Source organism: Amblyomma mixtum, chromosome 1 (assembly GCF_055824585.1).
Source record: "Amblyomma mixtum isolate Tamu chromosome 1, ASM5582458v1, whole genome shotgun sequence".
Taxonomy (NCBI): Eukaryota; Metazoa; Arthropoda; class Arachnida; order Ixodida; family Ixodidae; genus Amblyomma; species Amblyomma mixtum.
In genome coordinates, this window is record NC_143012.1 from 67,772,463 (window position 1) to 67,794,154 (window position 21,692).

The following is a 21,692-nucleotide window of genomic DNA, read 5'->3' on the forward strand; positions in this document are numbered from 1 at the left end:
TGACCAAAGTCTGCTTTCGATCAAACTGCTTTCTAGCTTCACTCCTTTGCTTTGCCATGCTGTGCATGCACCATTCATTCCAGCTGCAGGCCGTTGGAATGAGATATCGTGTTTTGGCTGCAGGGGACCTGATAGTCGGCTTGGCCGCGGTGGACACCAACTGGTGGCGAGGCCAACTGGACGGACGGGAGGGTATCTTCCCTCTCACGCACGCCTGGATGCTGGACGGCGCTGGTCTCCGAGCGACCCAGGGGTCACGGAATGTTGACCTCCTGGGAAAGGTGCTTCAGGACATGACTGCACAGCTGGATGACGAGATGAACCTGCGCAGTGGAGACATTGTGCACATCCGGCGTATTGACAAGGACTGGTTCTGGTGTGTAGTAGTACCTCAGTTCTGACCGTTACTGCTGCATCTATTGTGGTATGTACTACTGTAGATGGTGGCTGATGTGCTATATATAGCGCATACATTCGGGGACAAAAGTGGTACACTTCATGCAGCGGGAACCGGAGCAACGGAAAACTACGGCATTTTGGCGAGCTAAAGCACGAAACATTGAAACAAGCCAAGCGACATGCCTGCTGATAATAAAGGTCACGCATTGGCTGTCTCGATCCCAGATGCCGCCTGTAGATGGCATTGCAACGCAGTTCTCCGTTGCTCCGGCTCCCACCGCATGGAGTATAGTACCACTTTTGTCCACGATAGTACATTCATGTCTTGTCAAGAAACACTGGTTCCTGAGTAAAACTGTCAATAAAACAGGTCATCAGTAAGAATGAATCATGAATATAAACAATATAAAACATTTTTGAAAGAAAAACTACGTGAATGAGCTGCTTTTGTACAAAGCAGTGTGTATGAAGTCAAACTAAGACGAAATTTTTAAACCTTTAAGTTAATTACCTTATATTTAAAAATATGGAGTCTCTTGCGGGCCCAGAGATGTGTGATGGCATCACTTGAACTGAGGCTATTCACTCTTGGAAACTGCTAGCATGTGTCTGCACCCAGATGGCTAATAGCTGCTGAACATGGTTTCCGAAGTAGCAAAAGCTGCACAGGGAATTTCCTTCGTGGACAATCTGTGCAATACACTGTTTCGAACAGTCACCTAGACACTGTAAAACACGGCACCACAAAACAACAACAAAAAATGCATTCAGCAAGTCACTTTTGTTTTTGCACTGCCTTTTACAGATGTCCTGTACAAAAAATTCAGAAAAGCAAGTGTTCAGTTACAACAGTTGAGGTTTTGATAACATTGGAAGTTTCATTGGAGAAAAAAAACGACGTCGTGTGTCGTAAAAATTGCTGATTAGTCGATGAGGTGTGACTTCACAATGACATCACCAGACTGGAAATGTCACCAGACCAGAAGGGACATATCTAGATGTGACGTGGCCGAGTTGGCAGGTGCAGTGGTAATGTGACATGGCTATATCACCAGACTGGAAGTGATGTCACCCACCACACCAGAAGTGACGTATCTAGATGTGTCATGGCCGAGTTGGCAGGTGCAGTGGTCATGTGACATGGCTATATCACCAGACTGGAAGTGATGTCACCACACCAAAAGGGACATATCTAGATGTGTCATGGCCGAGTTGGCAGGTGCAGTGGTCACGTGACATGGCTATATCACCAGACTGGAAGTGATGTCACCACACCAAAAGGGACATATCTAGATGTGACATGGCCGAGTTGGCAGGTGCAGTGGTCACATGACATGGCTATATCACCAGACTGGAAGTGATGTCACCACACCAAAAGGGACATATCTAGACGCGCCATGGCAGAGTTGGCAGATGCAGTGGTGACTTGACATGACTATCACCAGACTGGAAGTCATGTCACCACACCAAAAGTGACTTATATCGAGATGTGACATGGCCGAGTTGGCAGGTGCAGTGGTCACTTGACATGGCTATATCACCAGACTGGAAGTGATGTCACCAGACCAGAAGGGATGTATCTAGATGTGACATGGCCGAGTTGGCAGGTGCAGTGGTGACTTGACATGGCTCTATCACCAGACTGGAAGTTATGTCACCACACCAAAAGGGATGTATCCAGACGCGACATGGCTGAATTGGCAGGTGCAGTGGTGACTTGACATGACCAACCATGGTGGCAGGCTCGGTATCAGTTGGCAGGTGCACTTGGTTTTGCACAGACATGTCTAGACTGCTCCGCATATCAGGTTGGAATGAAGCCAGAATCAACGCCGCATAGTGGTCTACTGTAGTGGAAAATCTATGCAAGGGGCACCCATGGAAGTATGTCGCTGAAGATGGAGTATGAATGGCTACGCGCAGACTCTGTGTATGCAGCGAGCAGCTCTGACTGACCACTTAATGTAATTGTCTCCCCTGAGTTTTTTACCCTCTCCATTATTTGAACAGCGAGCTTCCATTTTTGCAAGGCATCAGTGTATTTAAAAAAAAAAATGTGAGCAATTCGAGATTTTCATATTAACGGGATTCATATTAACTCTTTCCTTACTGCGCCCATTGAGCAGCATTAGCCCGCTAACGATGACTTCGCGCAATGATTTCAAAACCGTCCGCATTGCTTATGGGCTTGCTGCACATCTGGCTTGCAGTCAGAGAACCAACGTTTCGTTTCCTATGTAGTTTTCTTTTTTCCCTTCGTGTGGTATCTTTTTTTCTACCACATTACTTTGTTGCCTTTTCAGAGCTGAACCTTGGTGTTTTGTTTGTTCTTCCATCTCTGAACCAGGGGCGAGTGCAATGGTAGGTCTGGCAAGTTTCCCCGAAACTTCGTCACCCTCCTCTCCGACGAGGAAAAGACCTCCATCTTGGCGAAAATGTCCCAGCCACCCGTGTCTCGGCTCAACGGACACCTGCCCGAAAGCACCTCGGCACCCCCGAAGCCACAGCACACTTCTACTTCAAGCCAAGGGGACGGTGCTGAGAGCCTCAACGGAGTCATGATGAATGGCGTGACATCGTCCTCGGACGTCAGCGGTTATCACAGCCTCAACTCGGGTCTTCTGCCATACGCACGGTCCAAGTTTGCCTTCGTCGCCCAATACCCCAACGAGCTATCATTTCAAGAGGGGGAGCTTGTAACCCTTATTCGTCACGTTGACGACGAGTGGACCGAAGGAGAACTCAATGGTCGGGTGGGCCTGTTTCCAACGGAATACGTTGATATCATCGTCGACTGTGCTGACGCGGCGGCAGCTACTTCATCGGCGGCTCAGAGCGGCATGGTTGCAGAGGTAGCCAGTCCGTCGGGGGCGTGCTTTGGCCGAGCCTTGTTCGACTTCCCGGCGAGCGTTGAAGGTGACCTTGCACTGTCTGCCGGGGAGGTCATTGTTCTGCTTGGCAAGGTCAACGATGACTGGTACCAGGTTAGCATAGTTTCATGTAACTGGTACTGTTGCATGACTCATGATCTCATTCATGTGTAGATTTTCTCTTATCATCATGTCATACTCAGTGAAACTGTTACCAGTTTATGCCTTTTATGAGTATTCTCAGTAAAGGAGAGGCTAACTTCTTTCATGTAGACTCTTTCAGGAGGCTGTTTTCTTAGGCTTCACAGGCTTGACTTTTTGATAACCACTTGCCAATGACGACTGTGATCTGATAACCATTAAGTCCTTAGTTTACTCCTCCCATAGCAACATTAATTGGTCCCCTCTAGGGAATCGCTGGAGATTGTCTTCTTAGCCGTTTTGTTATTAGACACATGTGGAAGGTGGTACAGCTGTAGGAAATTTTTGTGGAAGGTGGTACTTCTTGGTTCTGGGAAATTCTCTGAGGGACATGCTTAAGGGGGGACACTGGTCTTGAAAAAAAAATTTTTATTAATGAAGTCACAGTTACGAAATCTTCAGGGGATATGTATTTTTGTGTGCTGATTCTAAATATGTCATTTAATTTCATGTAAAACAATTCCTTGAGCACTTATGCACTTTTCATGCTAGTATTTTGCAGAAAGTTTCGAAGAAAATTTGCTGCAGGAAACTTGTTGAAATGTACACCATTGGGTTCTCTTGACATCAAGGAATACAATAAGGGTGAAATTATCTTCCTGCCTATCATAGAACCTAAGCTATAAGGCTTTGAAGTTGTCGCTTCAGAAATGAGAAGGAAAGTGTGTATTCCTGTTTCTGAAGTCGCAGCTTCAGTACCCTATTACTCAAGTTCTCTGATAGCGAGGATGATAATTTTACCCTTATTGTATTCCTTGGTGTCAAGAGAACCCAATGGCATACATTTCAGCAAGTTTCCTGCAGCAAATTTTCTTGAAAACTCTTCGCAAAATACTTGCATAAAAGTTGCATAAGTGCTCAAGGAATTGTTTTACATGAAATTAAATGACATATCTAGAATCAGTGCACAAAAATACATGTGCCCTGAAAATTTCATAACTATGACTAAATTAATAAAATATTCTTTTCAAGACCAGTGTCCCCCCTTAAGGAAATACGACGGTATCAATGAAGTGAAGTTGTAGACATTGTCGAAGTATTTACATTATTTGAAAAGACAGTAATTTGCTGTTGAGAAACAACAGCAAACTACTGAGTTGCAGGATCGAACACATGTGCCAAGCTTGAAGTGTACAGAGCATGCTTAGGGAGGCACTTGGCCATCTGTTGGTGCATTCTCTGGTACGTGACAGTATTGTTTGTCATTTTGGCTGCTCTGTTGGATTGATTCATTGCACAGCTCTGGCAATTACAGAAAGTAATGCATAGAGGGTAACTATATGGTATTTACTGCTGTTGTGTGGAAACACGTTTTGGCGCTGTGTCGTCTGTTTCCTTGTCTCTTGTGCTTGTCGTCGTTCGCGCTGTTTATTCAAAATGTTGTGTGTAAAAGTTGCTTTCCGCTCTCTAAGATTTTGACTTGGGACTGGCGTTACTGGTGCTGTCATTGTGGTGCGTAGCAGGGGAAACGTATGGAGGGGAAATGTGTACCCACAACTGTGGATTGCTTGAGAGCGGTGCTCTAAACCGCATGCCACTTTTCTCTGCAGGCAAGGTCGCGCGATGGACGCACCGGGATCTGCCCGACCTCCTTCGTTGAGGAGATGGTGAGGCCCTCTTCGTTGGAGACCGTCGACGTGGGACTGCGGAAGATGGGGCGTTTCAACTCTGCCCCCATATGCCGGGCTGGGGAACAGCCGCGGAGGAAGACCCTTCCGCCTTGGCACAGCCTTGCGGAAGAGGCATCACCGCCCGCATCGGCTGGCCCCGTTGGGAACGATCCTCCGCAAAGTCTGCCCCCTCCTGATGTCACCAGAGGAGGCTCCACAGGCAGAGAGGCCAGTGTTTCCGACACCACGCTGCCGCCCCTGCGGCGAGCCAACACCCTCACCAGTTCCGACAGTGCGGCTTTTAAGAGGTGACCCTTCTTTTAATCTTCTCGGGGCATATTGAATTTGGCCTAGGTAGAGGGATTCATCATCATCATCAGCCTGACTACACCCACTGCAGGGCAAAGGCCTCCCCCGAGTCTCTCCAATTAGCCTGGTACTCACCTATGGGGCAGAAACGTGGAGGCTAACAAAGAGGGTCTAGCTTAAGTTAAGGACAACGCAGCGAGCTATGGAAAGAAAAATGATAGGTGGAACGATAAGAGATCGGAAGTGGGCGAAGTGGGGGAGGGAACGAACGCGGTTTAATGACATCTTAGTCCAAATCAAGGGGAAGAAATGGGCTTAGGCAGGGCATGTAATGCAAAGGCAAGATAACCGCTGGTCCTTAAGGGTAACGGAGTGGATTCCAAGAGAAGGCAAGCGTAGCAGGGGACGCCAGAAAGTTAGGTGGGCGGATGAGATTAACAAATTTGCGGGGTTACAGTGGCAGCAGCTGGCAAAGGACAAGGTAGAGGGATTACTGCTTTCTAATGACAAAGAGGCTTGTTTCAGTGAAAGTGGGGCTCTTTTATAAGGTAAAAAAAATGCAAAAAGTGAAATCACACAGAAAACGCTGTACGCAGTGTGAGTACTGCTTGAAAGTTGTTCGGATTTGGGCCACAATGGCCTCAGGACTGAGAAAAGAGACGCACACTACATTTCTAAGAACTAAAAATCCAGTTTCGGTCGTTAGTAGTATGTGAAAGGCGAGTGTCGCCACACGGTGTTTCCGCAACTGAGCTTACAGGGATGTCAGATGATGATTTTTGTCAAATTGAACTGAAAGTTAAGGATATCAAACCTGGATATTTTTGTAACCTTTGTTTAGTTCCCACTATATGAGAAGAAAGAAAGTATTTATTTAGCATAACACATGAAATACAAACACAGAACTTCAGGGACCCAACAAAATTTGTTTAAGGGTCCCGACCACTGTAAGCTATTACATGTGATACAGACGACAGCAACAAATAACGCAACTATATAGCAATAAGCATGTTACAGCAGTAGGCACTGGATACTAGTGAAAACATCAAATAAACATGTTATAATTACAGTGGAACCTCGATTATACAACGTTCAGGGGACCGCGCGAAACCGTCGTATAATCCGGGTGTCGTATAATCGAAAATCAAAAAATCCCCCCCCCCCTCCCCGGGCCCCTCTTTTCGCGGCGAAATCTCGATGAAACGGGGCGAGAAAAAACATTTTATTTAGGAAACATTCAAAAGAAAAATAGCTGCAGACAGTTCTGTGCCGTCAGTGTTGGAAAGCAACAACACAAAAAGCGCCGTGGACGCCGCTGTCCTCGCTTCGGCGAGCCCGCTGTCCTCGCTTCGGCGAGCCCGGCCTCGCCCGCTTATCTGTGTTTTCAGCAGTGTCTGCTCGCGTCTCATCTTTTCTCTTTATCTTTCCTCTGATCTTTTAACTCTCCTCTATCTGCACTTGGCAGCGGTGGTGGCTCGGCTGGAGCCAGTAGGCAGGGGCCCCTGCACTTTCCTTTTCATCCTTCTCTCTCAGTCGCAACAACAACAACGCGCAGGCCGGGCCTCCTCGGGACTGCACAGGCTCAACGAAAAAGAGAGCGAGTGCACTTGGCGGCCTCGGCAACGCTATCTTCAGCCGCAAAAAAGGGGGTGCTTAGATTCGCACGCAAAGTTTTTTTTTAGAAATTTTTTCCCGGCCTGCGTTTGCTGACGACCTTTTTTGACCGACGTAGAGCCAGCCGTCGTACGAAGCGGGGTCCTTCTAAAATTTGCGTCGTATAACTGAGGTTTTTAATTCATTGTCTCTATGGGGGTTTTGCCGGGACCGCACAAATTCGTCGTAAAATGCGGGTCGTCGCATGACCGGGGGACGTATAATCGAGGTTCCACTGTAGAAAAACAAACACAAACCAAAGCACTAAAGAATGTAGACTAGGTTGAATTTAGTAGAAAATGTTTTAATTGTTTTTGAAAGGCATGAAGTGGAGGTGAAATTTGAACATTATAATCAAGACTATTCCACAAGTAAGGACCCGTAAATTGCAACGTTTGTCGACCATAATTTGTGTGTATTGTAGGAAGCAAGAGCCGATGTCTTGCCGATGTCTTGTGTGTATTGTAGGAAGCAAGAGCCGAGACGAGTTGGTGCGTAGTGAGTGATGAAGACATACTGTAGTTAAATTGAGTGTGTTGTGAATTATCTGATAAATTAAGGAAGCGGTATTATAAGTTACTAGGTCGTATACATTTAGGATACCAAGAACAGCAAATAATTCATCCGGATGAGTATGCTGAATGTTTTGCGCAACAATTCGAAGAGCTCTTTTTTGAAAAGCATATAAGGGGGCGATGTAAGGGAGCATATAAGGAGGCGACACTTCTATTACGTAAGAAAGGTGAAAATGGAACTAAGTATGGGGAATTAAGCAAAGCAAACTCAAATTGCTCATCACTATCACCAACGTCAGGAGCTTGAATTGCAACTCTGAATTTATCTGCAGTGAAAGCACCGTTTGTCGTCAAACATCAGCGGAGTCATGAAAGGTTCTGCTATCAGATCTTACCATTAACTAAAACCTGACGGAATTATCCTGAGCGTCCCTTCACGGTAACCTTCCAGTGCATTCCAAGTCCTTGCAGGAATGAAGTGAAGCCACTGCTGTGGTTCGGTGGTTAAGGTGGTCAGCTGCTTACCCAAAAGATATGTGTTTGACTAAGTGGTACGTACATACAAAGTGATGTCATGGCAGTCTGCCAGATAAGAAGACAAATAATAATGAATGAACAGTATTATAGTCCCCATTACTAACGGCTGCCGCTGAATGTCTCATCACAAAGTAGTACCTAGCTGCCCTGTTAATTTTTTTTTTCGTTTTCTTTTTGCAGGGAAGTGGCCAGTTTTCATGAGGTCAAACCAGGTGAGCAGAGGAGTTTATGCATTTATTTGAACTCTCTGAGCAGTGAACTGGGTAGAAATAAATTTGGTGAAATAAAATTAATGGAGGGGGAGGGGGTAGGGGCGGTCATGAGAGTACACTTTTTGTCAGCAGGAAGGTTGTATTGTGTATGGACCAAGTGCATCTACAAGGATTCAAGGTGAAAAGTTATTCCTCAGCTGAGCTGGCAAGCAGCTGCCTTCTGAAAAACCATTCTATATTGTGGCCTTGGCCTCAGTACTAGCCGAGGGTGACGCTGGGATTGGTGATGTGGCATGTCCGCTACCCTGACCCCACATTCAAGGCTGTGGTTGATGGTTTACGAGTTTTATACAGTTATCTAGAGGGAATAGTCACACAGAGATTATTCGTTCGCTGCAGGAAAGCCAAGAAGTGTAAACTTTGTGTTTGGCTTGGATAATAATTGGCCAGAAATGTAGATTTAGTGGCAGAAGAGCAGATTTTTTTCTGAGGCAAACCTCCAACAAGTGGCTTTCAGAAATCCCGAAGCCTGTACGAATGACGACCTTTGGAGTTTTGGGACTTCAAGAACACTGTCATTTTGCATTTGAATTGATGCTGTTTGGGATACGTGATTTCCTGAATTCTTTAGGCACCGTTCTGCAGCCAAATCCATGTTTTAGACCAGACACCAGCCAAGCTAAATACGAAGTTTACAGTTCCAGGCGTTCTCTTCTGGATGAAACTCTCCTAGACTGTGGCGTCTCCTTGCCTTCTAGCTAATCTTGGGAAACCCTGTGATGGCTGGAAATCAGTGCATCGTTTTTAATGCAGTTTCAGGTCAGCTAGAACACGATCAACATCATCTAAAACTTGTTGCGGCTGCAGAAAACTGTGGAAAGCATTGTGTTGTTAAAGAGTTCAAAGTATTGTCGAGAAGTAAGATTCTATTGTGCAGCCCTGACAGAGCAGCTTCATTTGGGTCGTTCCTTGTTATTTTGCCTTTCCACCTTTTCCACCTTGCAGTGATGAGAAAAGCTCCTGTGCCTACCCGGCCACCACCCGCCGTGCCCACATCATCGTCCACGAGCATTGCTTCCCTGCCGAACAGGTCCGCACCGCCCGTTCCACTGGCCTCGGCAGATCCGTGGGCAACATCTGGTGAGTTGTCGTGATATCGGTTACTTGAGTTGTCAACAGATGGCGCTACTTACCCGACAGACAGAGCAGTGCTGTCAGGCGCATCTGCCCAGGGTCCTGGCCTCCACCTCACCCACAACTTGTTTCAAGTAGACAACTCCTGTTTCATGCTCTCTACCCGGAAGAGACTCTGGACAGACTCCTATTAGGCTCTTCCCTGTCCTTTTATTTCGGTGTAGTTTTATGGGATGGAAAGTCCGAAAGCAACTCAAGCTATGAAGGCCCCGCCGCGGTGGCTCAGTGGTTACGGCGCTCGGCTGCTGATCCGAAAGATGCGGGTTCGATCCCGGCCGTGGCGGCTGAATTTCGATGAAGGCGAAATTCTAGAGGCCCGTGTGCTGTGCGATGTGTGCTGTGTGAGAACCCCATGTGCCCGTGTGCTGTGCGAGAACCCCAGATGGTCGAAATTTGCGGAGCACTTCACTACGGCGTCCCTCATAGCCTGAGTTGCTTCGGGACGTTAAACCCCAATAAACCAAACCAATCAAGCTATGAGGGATGTCGTAGTGGAGGGCTCGGGATAATTTCGGCCACCTGGGGGTTCTTTAACTTTAGCCCTGACATTGCAAAGTACATGGGCCTCTAGCATCTCACCTCCATCGAAATGCGGTAGCCAAGATCGAACCTGCGACTTTCGGGTCAGCAGCCGAGCACCATAACCACTGAGCCACCGCGGCGGCTGTCCTTTTATTTAACCACATCTATGTAGCCCAGCGCTAAATGAACCCAGTTAATCACCAGTTATAATTAGCCCACTGTCTACTGTGCCTTCAACATGTACTAACATGCACCAATTACAGGAAACAGGCAATTCATTTCTCATCAATTGCTGTTTGGAACACTATACCGATATAACTAAAAAATGCTCCTTCAATTTTCAACTTTAAAGCACACTTTAAACGATCAATACTTAGCAATGAGCCCTAATTTTGATTAATTTGTTTTCATTTCTTCCTACATGCATTTTGCACTGCTTCATGATCTTCATTATAATTCAGTATGACATCAGCTTGCTTAGTTATGTACAACTTTATATGTTTCGGTGGTCCTTTTTAATAGCTTTTATTTCTCTCCCATGTGTCTGCTTTAATTGTATCTCATACGTGTATATTCTGTTTTGTATATTTATCTGATCTGTCGTATGCTGTTAAATGTTTTACTAGATGTATTTAATCAGGAGGTCCCATTACAGTCTCTGACTTCGGGCCCTCCTTCTGCATAATATGCTGTACTCTCTAAATGTATCAACAAATAAAGACTGATTCTGATTCTAACTGAACAAAACAATGTACTAGATTGAACAGAAACTGCAGCTGAGGAGTTCCTGCTATGTAGTAGTGAGGCCGGAGGCTCAATTCCTATAGTTTTGGTGGAGTGAGAGGTACAAGGCTTGTCTATGTTCTGTGATTCCAAGAAACTTTACGAGCAGCTTCCAGAGTGGTATCTTTAATATGTGCGGGGTGGCATTTACCGTGCAACTCTCGCTGATTTGAACTTTTTAGTTCAAGCTTGTGTTTAGCTTCAACTGATGCATTGAGTTGGATATTGATGCTCACCAATTTCAGGCATGTGGAAAAGGTTGCCCGTTGTATGGAACTTCGCGTGATTCGAACAAATTTCAGTCCTTTTGCAGTTCAAATTATCGAGAGTTGGCCTTGTAAACAAAATTCTTGCCACAGTTTGCACTTGGTTTATAATTTCCAGACACATCATCTGGAGTGGCCCAAACCACGGCTCGTGGCCACGTAGACGGAGGGTCATCACAGGAAGCCTCCACAAGTCGGGCTGGAACAGGAAACGACTCTGCAGCCAAGGATGAGGAAAGGCGGTCAGTGCTTTGTTTTTTTGTTTGTTACCCATAGACTGCATGAGTGTATCGTATAGATATTCGTATAGGAAACCTAATAGATGATAAGAGTGATAGTGGCTCTTGATGTGAAATTAGTTCATCATCATCATCATTTATTTTACCTTATTGAAGACCCCTATTGGGGCATTACATTGGGGGGGGGTTAAGAACAAAATGAATACACTGTAAAGTGAATTAAAAATTCTAATACAACACTGTGTAATATGTTACAGTAGGATCTGGTACAATAAGCACAATGTGAAATGTTGCAGTACTAGATGGTGAAAAAATTGACTATTCGTAGTGGCAGGTCAGTCTGGTCTAACACTGGAAGGTTATTAGTCAGCTGTACTGAAGCATTGAGATCGAATAAAAGACTGAGCAGCGGGTGGAAAGTCTGAAGGAACTGCTAGCAACGTGAGTGGCTGAGAGCTGTGGTAGAAATCAGGATCCCGATGAGATTGCAAGCACACATGTTGTTTGGCATGTGGGGACAACTGCTTGTATAGAGGGGGATACTGACAACTTTCTCTCTCAATTGCTTGCAGCTCAAAGCTGTTAGCAGCACCAACCTGTGGTTCGTAGAGATGGGGGAAGCTTCATTTTGATGGGAAGTCTCTGTTGTGAAGCAAAAAGCTTCACTAGGCTCGTCAACAACGCTTCGCGTGAGCCACCCCTTGGCACCGCCGCAGCGCACCCTTCCTCCTCCTCGCCACCCCCTCCCTTCTCCTACTCGCCACCGGTTTACCCTTCGCCGCTGCTAGCTGTTATTATCGCGTCATCGCAAGGCGTTGTGATAACGCCCGAGTGGCAGCGGCGGACATAAGAGGCCGTGCGCCACGGCGCGCGCTCCGTCGTTACTTCTCCTCCTCGCCATCGGTTAACCGCTTGGGACGGTTGGGATGGCGGTCTCCGTCCCAAGAGAAGGTTCTTTCGCAAGGCGTTGTGAAAACGCACGCGTGAGCGGCGGCGGCGGCTGTAAAAGAGGCGCACACATTCACCATGGAAGGAAGAAAAGAAGACCCAGATGTGGTAGCGAGGGAGTTTGCTCAAAATCTACACCGCTACCGTGGTGCTCCCAGTGCATTGTGCGTGAACTGCGACAGCCATGACGTCAAACAAAGCATAACACCAGCTTTTCGCTTGTATATCCAGGCTTAACCAGAGCTAAGCCACTGCCAATTTTTTTGCAGTGCCTTTGTTACCCCGTCCATCATAGCACCCTTGTAAGAAGGAGCATGTTAGGCTCCTTAGCTCTGTTTCCTTGTTTCCCACTTTAGGCTAGCCTAAGTGAGCGCGTTCCCTGTGGTTTAGTACAACTTGCCCTGTCCTCTTTGTCTGTCTCACTCTTGTCCTTCTGTGCGCATTGTTGTGGATGCAACCTAACCTGACTGGAAGCGTGAATGTAGTTAATGAAGAGGGGTGATGTGCAGGCGCAAGCTTCGTGACCACCGGCAGTGTGTGCTGACGGAGCTGCTGCAGACTGAGCGTGACTACATCAAGGCCCTGCAGGTGTGCTGCGAGGTGTACCTCAACGACCACTCCAGGAGCAGGGTAGGCTGCGTTTCACTCAATGGGCTTTGTTAGCAAGGCAGGTGGGTTTTGAGAGAGAGGAAAGGCCTCATCATGGCTAGTGGCACAACGCCTGATGACTTGCTGCTTACTTTCGATAATTAGAACTCTAAGGTAATTAAAATTTTTTTGGAATTAAAGGGGGCATTTTCATAATGCCAAAGCTTCAGTTTGAATAAAGGGGAAGCTTAGATTTTTTTTTATTTTAAATGCCTTACAGGCCCGAAGGGCATTGTTTAAGGGGGGCGTCATGTTTTGAACACTTTCAAACAGAATAGGCTGAACAATATGAAAAGAAGAATGTGGTACAAAGCAAAATTACATGAACACATGGAAAAAGAATGAGGGATAAACGTAACAACGGGGAAATAAGAAAAACAAATATGCAATGAATGTTAAAGCACAACAACAAAATAGCATAAAATGTTTGTACCTCATGCTGTCAGCGTGTAATCAAACATGTCATGATAGGTAGAGTTTGAATTGGTGAGGTTTCACATATATACTGCCCACTACTGGAAGTGCTTTCAATTTCTGATCTCCCTCCTGCATTGATTTTGATCAGCTCTGGCACTGTTTGTAATGCTTGCGTCATCTGTCTTGACATCACTGAAAACAAAACTGCCATAGATAAGCCTAAATGCAGTTTTCATTGCACTGACCCAGACAGGTTAGAGTTTTTTTTGTTTTTTTTCAGATGGTGTTGCCATTAAGTTTTGATGCATGAACAGCTGGCGGTCGAAGAAAGCTCAGAAAGGCGTGCTTTGCTGTTCTGGTCTTTCTTGTGTTCTGAAGCTCGTTCAGCTTTGTGCGTTTGTGGTGTTTTCTGATCGCTGTTGTCACTGTGGCTGTTGCTTCTCCGTCCTCAGATGCAAAGCTTGGACATTGATGCCGTGACGCTGTTTGGCAACATTGACGAGGTGATCACTGTGTCGTCCCAACTGCTTGCGGCCCTGGAGAAGGAACTTGTGAAGCCGGAATGCTCGCAGCTGATTGGTGAATAACACGTGAGCACGAGTTGTGCTCATTTTTTTTTTATTTATCTTTTACCCACAGTGCCTATTTGGCATTACAGGGGGGGGGGGGGGGGGGGGGGTTGATACAGTAACACAGCGCATAAATGCAGGTAAATACAAAAAAAAAAAAGAAACAGCAGCCCAAGCATTCACAAAGTAAGCAAAGAATAACAACATTGACGCAATGCGCATCTATGTACAGAATTTGGGGCACAAGAAAGTCAACTGTGTTGTTCACCCAATAAACGTGCATTTTAGGAGAAGGCACCAACGCAGTAGACATGCATATATAAAAAGACAAACAAACGTGTATTTCACGCAGGTATGCTGCGCATTGACAGGAAGACACAGGTATGCACAGTGGAACGCATGAAACGAGGAAGCAGCGCACAGATAACGACGCACCGTCTAGCTATGAAATGACGTGACACTGTTCAAAGCAGAATAAAAGGATTCATTTGATGAGACAGAAGTAACAACACCCGGCAAACGGTTCCATTGACGAATGGTCTTCGGAAAAAAAGAGTCGCTGTATGCTGCCGTCCTGCACTTGTATTCACGCACTTTTTGATCATGGTCAAGGCGTGTGGATACGTAATGTGGTTTGAAGATGTATGTTTCGCGTGGAATGCCAATGTGGGAGTAGTATATGTTATGGAAGAGTTTGAGCCTCAGCTTAGTTCTCCGCTGTTCTAGCGTTTCCCAAACGAGGACTTTTTTTTGCTATTGATGCACTGAAGTTGCGTTTACATGACTTGCCAAGTACGTATCGAGCCGCCAAGGACTGAACTTTCTCAAGTTTTTCTTTGTCACCTATGGTAGGAGGATCCCACACCGTGCTAGCATACTCTAACACTGACCGCACATAAGTTTTGTAAAGGAGGTCTTTGGTAGCTTGCGGGAAGTGAAAAGCTGGACGCCTGTCGCGTTATCTGTGTTATTGTGTGTGTTGTCGCGTTATTTTGATCTGTGCAGAATGCAGCTTATTAAGGCAGCTTTTCCTCCGCAGGCACCTGTTTTGTCAACGTTGCTGACGAGCTGAAGGAGGTGTACGGCCACTACTGCCGGAACCATGACGACGTCACCGCTCTTTGGCCAAAGGTGCGATCCGCCAAGTGCAGTTTGCAAGCTCTGCACTTTTTTTAAGGCGGAAGCCTTTAATGCCTGATCGTTGTAAGCAGGAGTTGTCGACAGAAATGTCACGCTTTTCAATTGGTCGAAATGGCCGTGACGTCACAGTGCGCGAATTTCAAACGGGGCCAATTGTACTTTGGCTAGTAACCATGCAACCAATTAAAGGGATCGTATAGTGATGCTCCTAGTAAGTGGGAATGAGTTTAGTTAATTGCTTAATTAACCAATTAGCCCAAATAACCTTTCTAGTCAGACCAGATAAATAAATAAAACCGAGTAGGAAATTGGCCGAGCTCGGGAATCGAACCAGGGTCTCCGAAGTGCGAGACGAGCATGCTATCCACTCCACCATGCCAGCTCGATGGTTCGGAATGAACAAAGCGTCTAGCTAATACAGGGTCTTCGTTCACTCCCATCTTCCTCCCTTCCCGTTAACGCGAGGTTCATGGAGATATGCGAGACAGATACATTTCCTTTCCTCCAAAGCCAATTTACAGACGAGCAAGGCGTACAGCCGAACGGGCGATGGCGTTCTGTGGACTCCCTGGCAGCGTTGCAAGACGCTGTCGCGTTCCACTCTTGGAGGCGAAGCTTAACATCTTAACCACACATCAGTGACACAAGCACCAGCACTGCACTTAAGGCTTCCGCCTGACCGCACTTTAGGTCAACAAAGCGCCCCCCTGAATTTTTCTTTTCCGTGGCTTGAGGCATGTTGCAGTTACAGCACAAAAAGAGGACACGTGCACATATGCACACATAGTTGTCCGCACGCATGTGTACACATGGGCTTTATTTGCTCACTTATTAGTTGACTTTCTTCTTCAAAATCACTTGATCAAGAGGCAGGGGTGGGGTGCAGGGGTTATGCAGGTCATGGCTTACAGTGTCCTCTGCCGTTTGCTTCGCCGTGCCTAAAAAAAAAAACTTCAGATAAGCCTCGTCAACAAATGAAATTGGTCCGTAATGCTCACTGACATGGCTAGCCTTGCCTCTTTGAACTCCCAATGACTGTTTATTTATTTATTTATTTATTACCTCAAAGGCCCCGGTTGTGGGGCATTACATGAGGGATGGGCGGATTACATGCAGATTATATAAAGATTACAGAGTACATAAAGATCAGGATACATAAAGATTACAAGATACATAAAGATTACTGATTACATAAGGATGGCCTCAATCTTTTTCTTGAAGTCGATGCAGTTGACGATGAGTACGGCTTCCGGCGGCAGATCGTTCCAGTCCCGAGATGATATGACAAAAAAAGAACGGAAATGAGCTGTAGTTCTTGCAGCGGGTGGGTATACGGTCTTGATGTGGTTGTTGCGGCTAGAAGGACGATGAGCTGTTGATATGATAGATGATCCTAAAGGTGAATGATAGAACTTGTGGAATAGGCATAGTCGAGATATTTTTCTTTTAGTTTCAAGGTTAGGCAAGGATGCTCTGGATTTTAAAGAGGACACGCTAGTATAGTAAGAGTAGTCACAATAAATAAAACGGATAGCGCGGTTTTGAAATTTTTCAAGGATTATAGAAAGGTTAGATTGGTGAGGATCCCATACTGCTGATGCGAATTCTAGTTTAGGTCGGACGAATGTTTTATAAGCTAATAATTTGATAGAAGGGGTAGTAAAACGAAGATTTCGAAGATTTCTCATAGCTTTTAAGCAAGCTGCCAGCTTATGCACAGTGACATTAACAATTGCATGGCAAGACATGCATTCAGTGGGAGTGATTAGTTTGCCAGATGCTGGAGAAAGTAGTGAGAGCACCTTTTTGCATGTGGTAACAAGTGCTTAGCAGTCTTGAGACAATTGCAGAGTGCAGAAACACTCCTGCACAGAAGCACAGACTGCACGTGACACACAAGTGCTTATTACCTCCTGTCTCAACTTGTTTGATCACTGAATGGCCCAGGTGCTTTCATTTTTCTAGCAGTGAGATCATTGGTTTGCTGTTCGATCAATTCCTGCTGTTGACTTATGATATCCATGACACTGTGGGTGTTAAAGGTGCACTGAAGAGGAATCTGAACTTGTCTTTTTGCCGCGGGAACTCGATCTACACGTTCCGAGCTTTCTTAGAAACTGCGATTTACTGCCCTGTGTGGCCGATTTCCCTAATTAAATCGAATTAACGCCCGGCTCCCGCCTTTTCTTTTTTTTTAATTCTCCCTCGTACGGTGGGCGGAGTCGACCAACGCGTGGAGTGCCTTTCACCCAGTCCCGTGGCGGCTTGCCACTCTGCCATCGGCGGAGTAATACGTAGTAGTCCATGGTAGCAAATAGTCTGCGCGTATTTTTATTTCTGCGGGCTTATTTTGCGGCTGTATTATCTGCGAATGAAACTATTTATTCACGGAAACCTAAAAAACAAAATAAAGCGAAAGCAAAGCCTCCACGGGACTGGGTGAAAGGCACTCCACGCGCTGGTCGACTCCACCCACCGTACGAGGCAGAATTCGAAAAAAAAAGGCGGGAGCCGGACGTTAATTCGTTTTAATTGGTGAAATTGGCCACACAGGGCAAGAAGTCACTATTTCTAAGAATGCTAGGAACGTGTAGATTGAGTTCCCGCGGCAAAAAGACATGTTCAGAATCCTCTTCAGTGCACCTTTAAGGTCGTCTCCCAAAATCAAATAAAACAGAATGAAGGTGCTTCATGTCTTGTCTTCGCATGCTTCTTGGAATGAAGCTTGTCAGTAGTGCCCAGTGCACAATGTGTTTTCAGCGATGACAAGTTTCTCGCGGCACCTCCGCAGCTCTATATGTGCTACAATGTGCCGCTCACCTTAATTGCATGTTAGCAGTTTGGAGCTTGTGTTGTTTAACCTCCATGACATTTGTTTTTTTTTTTACGGCTCCTCACTGTGGGGCTGACCAGTATTATACTATGTATCGAACGGTGTGTGAGTAAGTATAACATTCATGTATGTGTGTGAACAGGTGTGGACAGAAGTAGGTGGATCATGCCATGACTTTCAAATCCTACTTACACATGGCCTGTGGAAATAGGGAGACATGGCACATGCGGGCCGCTGGTCGTGATCGCAAGGTGGTTTCTGATTGGTATGGAAGCTATGATTTCAATTGGAACCGAATCGTGCGTTCTGTTTACTTGTGTCCCAACCTGTACATGCGTGCAATGGCGTTATGTGGAGGTTTTCGGCTTGGACAAGTAGCTGGAGCTTTATGTTATCCGCTGGTGCTTCCGTAAACATATCGACCCAAAGTTTGTTGCTGGTTAGCACTGGCAAGAACTGACAGGCAGATGTTTGTTCCTATGCATGGGTGGCACTTTGCCCATTCTTGTCATCTGGAAGGAGTTTGAAAAAGGTGCGTGTTTTCTTTGCTGGGTCATTTTTTCTTCCCTGTCTTTTCTTTCCAATAACACCTGCAGTACATGGAGAACCCACGAGCGGCCCAGTTCCTGCAGGCGGGAGTAGAGCGCATGCAGCACGAGACCAACTGCTTCGACCTGCCCTCGGTGCTCATTCGTCCAGTGCAACGCATACTCAAGTATCCGCTGCTCATCAACGAGCTCGACAAGGTACGTAGATATCCATCTATGCTACACAGTGGTTGCGCTTCAGCTTGATGTAGTCAATGCAATCAGTGCTATCTTTGCTTGCAGAGTGTGTTCTTAACACTACTAGCAATTCTAATTCTTTCACTTTTGTCCATTTGTTTTTATTTCTGAAAGAAAGCGTGCTCCAACATGCCTTTGTACTGGATATTCTTTGAGATGATGTTCTCACAACATAGAGTACATATCTTTCGTACTGCATGTTGTTCACAACTATTTCATGTTTGTCAACTGCACTGTTGTCACAATTTTCACGCATGGTATTACTGATGTGTGGTTTATTCTGCACGAATGGTGGTTTGAAGAACATCAAGTGTGAAGCCATTTTAAAATGCTCTTACTTTTTAGAAACAAACGAACCATGTTCTGTGTCTTCCAAGTCTTGTAAAGCTTGCGGCCACAAAAACGTCGCGAATGATTGAAAAGTGCTAGTAATGTCGAGGGCAAATTGGGCTCATAATTATTACCACGCTACTAGGCGTCACTTTCACATATGCCTCTTCACTGACCACTTAGCCATTCTTTCTTTGTCTACTGGAGCTTCTGCTGCGTTTTGGGGTAGGGACAGAACTTGTGAAAATGTTTGTCAGCACATGCACAGTTGCTTTCTAAAAGTGCTTTCTGAGCCTATCCCTGTGCACATTCCATTGAGTTGGCTCCTTTACCAGTGGTACTTCTACAAGGGTAAACCCCTGGCTGGAAGCAGGTTGAAGGAATAAGTGTTTACCTGGCAAACTTGAGCCTTCGTCGATTGTGAACTGTGTGGCAAGATGTTATTAATATCCCGGACAAACTCAGTGTCACATTCTATAATTGCACTTCAATGGCATGCTGCCACATGGCAGAATGGGAGTGTCATTCAAAAGTGCTGCGGACAGTAGCCAGTAAAGGAGATATGTGCTCAGGGTCTTCAATGGCTCCAAAAAACCATTTTGAGCTGCATAATTCTTATGATAAGGGAGTAATTACTCATTGACGTCCACCCGAGCGCAGCCATACGGCTACAAAGGAAAGCTATACAGCTTTCTCAGAAACTTCGTAGTTAAAGAAAAATTCGTCCTGGTCCGGGGTTCGAACCCGGGACCACCGCTTCACCGGAGCAGTCGCTCTACCAATTGAGCTAACCGGGACAGCAAGCTTAGGGTAGGGTAGCCGTATGGCTGCGCTCGGGTGGAGTCAATGAGTAATTACTCCCTTATTAGAAATCTACTCCACCTTGGGGGATTCCCCTAAAACATTTGGTCAATAATTCTTATGAAGCCAGTCACTGTTGCATTTATTTTTGCACTGCATTTAAATGGGTCACATGTGATCATTTGATGATGTGGTTGGTTCATTTAAACCCCCTTCCGTAGGTCCTGTATAACTCGATCACACATGACCTCCCTTATCAGCTGTCTCTGAATCTTGTTTCACATTATATGTGAATGCTCCCTCAATTTTTCTAGCTATAGTTGTTGCTCATGACATCTGTAAAGCCTCCGTGGTGGCTCAGGGGTTACGGCGCTCGGCTGCTGACCCGAAAGACGCGGGTTCGATCCCGACCGCAGCAGTCGAATTTCGATGGAGGCAAAATTCTAGAGGTCCGTGTGCTGTGCGATGTCAGTGCACGCTAAAGAACCCCAGGTGGTCGAAATTTCCGGAGCCCTTCACTATGGTGTCTCTCATAGCCTGAGTCGCTTTGGCCGTTAAACCCCCATAAGCCAAACCAAACCAGACATCTCATAAAGCTCATGTTTGTTTTGCTGTTTGTCTCTCCCATCTTCTCTAATGCTGAAAACAGTCGACAGAGGCTGGCCACCCCGACAAGGCAATGCTGGCACAGGCCATGGCGAAGATGTCCGACGTCGCTACTTCCATCAACGAGTTCAAGCGGAGAAAAGACCTTGGTGAGGAAACCTCGTTGTCTCACACTCGTTGCATGCATCCACTTATTGCCAGTGTTTGTCTGCCAGGTTTTTCAGTGCGACTTTTCTGTTTCAGCTGCGACGAGAGGTAAGCGTAAGCCACGTGGCATTTTTCATGTGCTGTATTGTATTCTCGCATTGTGTTCTCGGTGTTAATATGTTAATGGAGGGCGTGCTGTACAGATGTATGATAGTTAGGAAGCTGTTCACCGTGAGTTTGTTGCTTGTTTTCCCTCTGCTCAATACAGATTTGTCACGTCATTGAAGTGAGTGCACTTGTACCTTGGCCTTTCCTCATTTTCCTCTCTCCTGCGGGTTCTCAAATCAGGTTCCACAGAACCCTTGGTTCTTGAAGTGCTTTATTACCTGAATCTGTGCATTGCTCATCCTGCACCTTTTTTCTGCCCACTTGTTTGTGGAACTAATCGGACTGTAACTGCACGCAACAGACTATATTGCTCTACAGCCGGTCATTAACAATTGAATTGGAGCAATTTTTTTCAGGGGCTACACACATATGCATACTCTTTTTTTTGCGTATATGTTAGACAAGAATAGACAGAAAACGAGACTCAGGGTTCCGTAGCAGCTTTTGAAAGCTGTTGGGGTTCCCCAGCATTGCAAACATTGAGAACCACTGCTCGAGCCCTTTCCAGTTATCACTAGCTTCAGGAAGATTGAAAATTAAGCTATGAAGAGTGCGCATCTCACAAAAAAAAAAAATCGTATATATAATAAGACTAGAGAAACAAAAAAATTACCTTCGGTACCTCACAGCGTGGACACATTACTTAGTTTCCTCAGACGTCGCTGTAGTGCCCCCGCGGTGGCTCAGTGGTTTTGGCGCTCGGCTGCTGACCCGAAATACGTGGGTTTGATCCTGGCCGCGGCGTTCGAATTTCAGTGGAGGCGAAATTCTTGAGGCCCGTGTGCTGTGCAATGTCGATGCACGTTGAAGAACCCCAGGTGGTCGAAATTTCCGGAGCTCTCCTTTACGGCGTCCCTCATAGCCTGAGTCGCTTTGGGACGTTAAACTTCCATAAACCAAACCAATCAGATGTCGTTGTAGAGCTCTTTACATTGAAGTTTCTCTGGGACCTGCATTACATGTTGACGAAGTTGCTTCGTACCTGTGCAT

The 21,692-nt window shown here is 46.0% G+C and overlaps 1 protein-coding gene across 2 annotated transcripts in view; it reads left to right on the forward strand.

Moving 5' to 3' along the window:
• LOC149366609 (dynamin-binding protein-like) overlaps positions 1–21,692 on the forward strand; it is a 63,788-nt gene that overhangs the window by 16,169 nt on the left and 25,927 nt on the right. For both annotated transcript variants that reach the window (XM_089551463.1, XM_089551469.1), the window contains exons 3-13: positions 124–376; positions 2,747–3,383; positions 5,021–5,388; positions 8,275–8,306; positions 9,312–9,446; positions 11,190–11,313; positions 12,768–12,888; positions 13,776–13,902; positions 14,932–15,023; positions 18,462–18,611; positions 20,431–20,536. In XM_089551463.1, the coding sequence (XP_089407589.1) occupies positions 124–376; positions 2,747–3,383; positions 5,021–5,388; positions 8,275–8,306; positions 9,312–9,446; positions 11,190–11,313; positions 12,768–12,888; positions 13,776–13,902; positions 14,932–15,023; positions 18,462–18,611; positions 20,431–20,536 (2,145 nt within the window). The remainder of the gene's footprint in view (positions 1–123; positions 377–2,746; positions 3,384–5,020; positions 5,389–8,274; positions 8,307–9,311; positions 9,447–11,189; positions 11,314–12,767; positions 12,889–13,775; positions 13,903–14,931; positions 15,024–18,461; positions 18,612–20,430; positions 20,537–21,692) is intronic.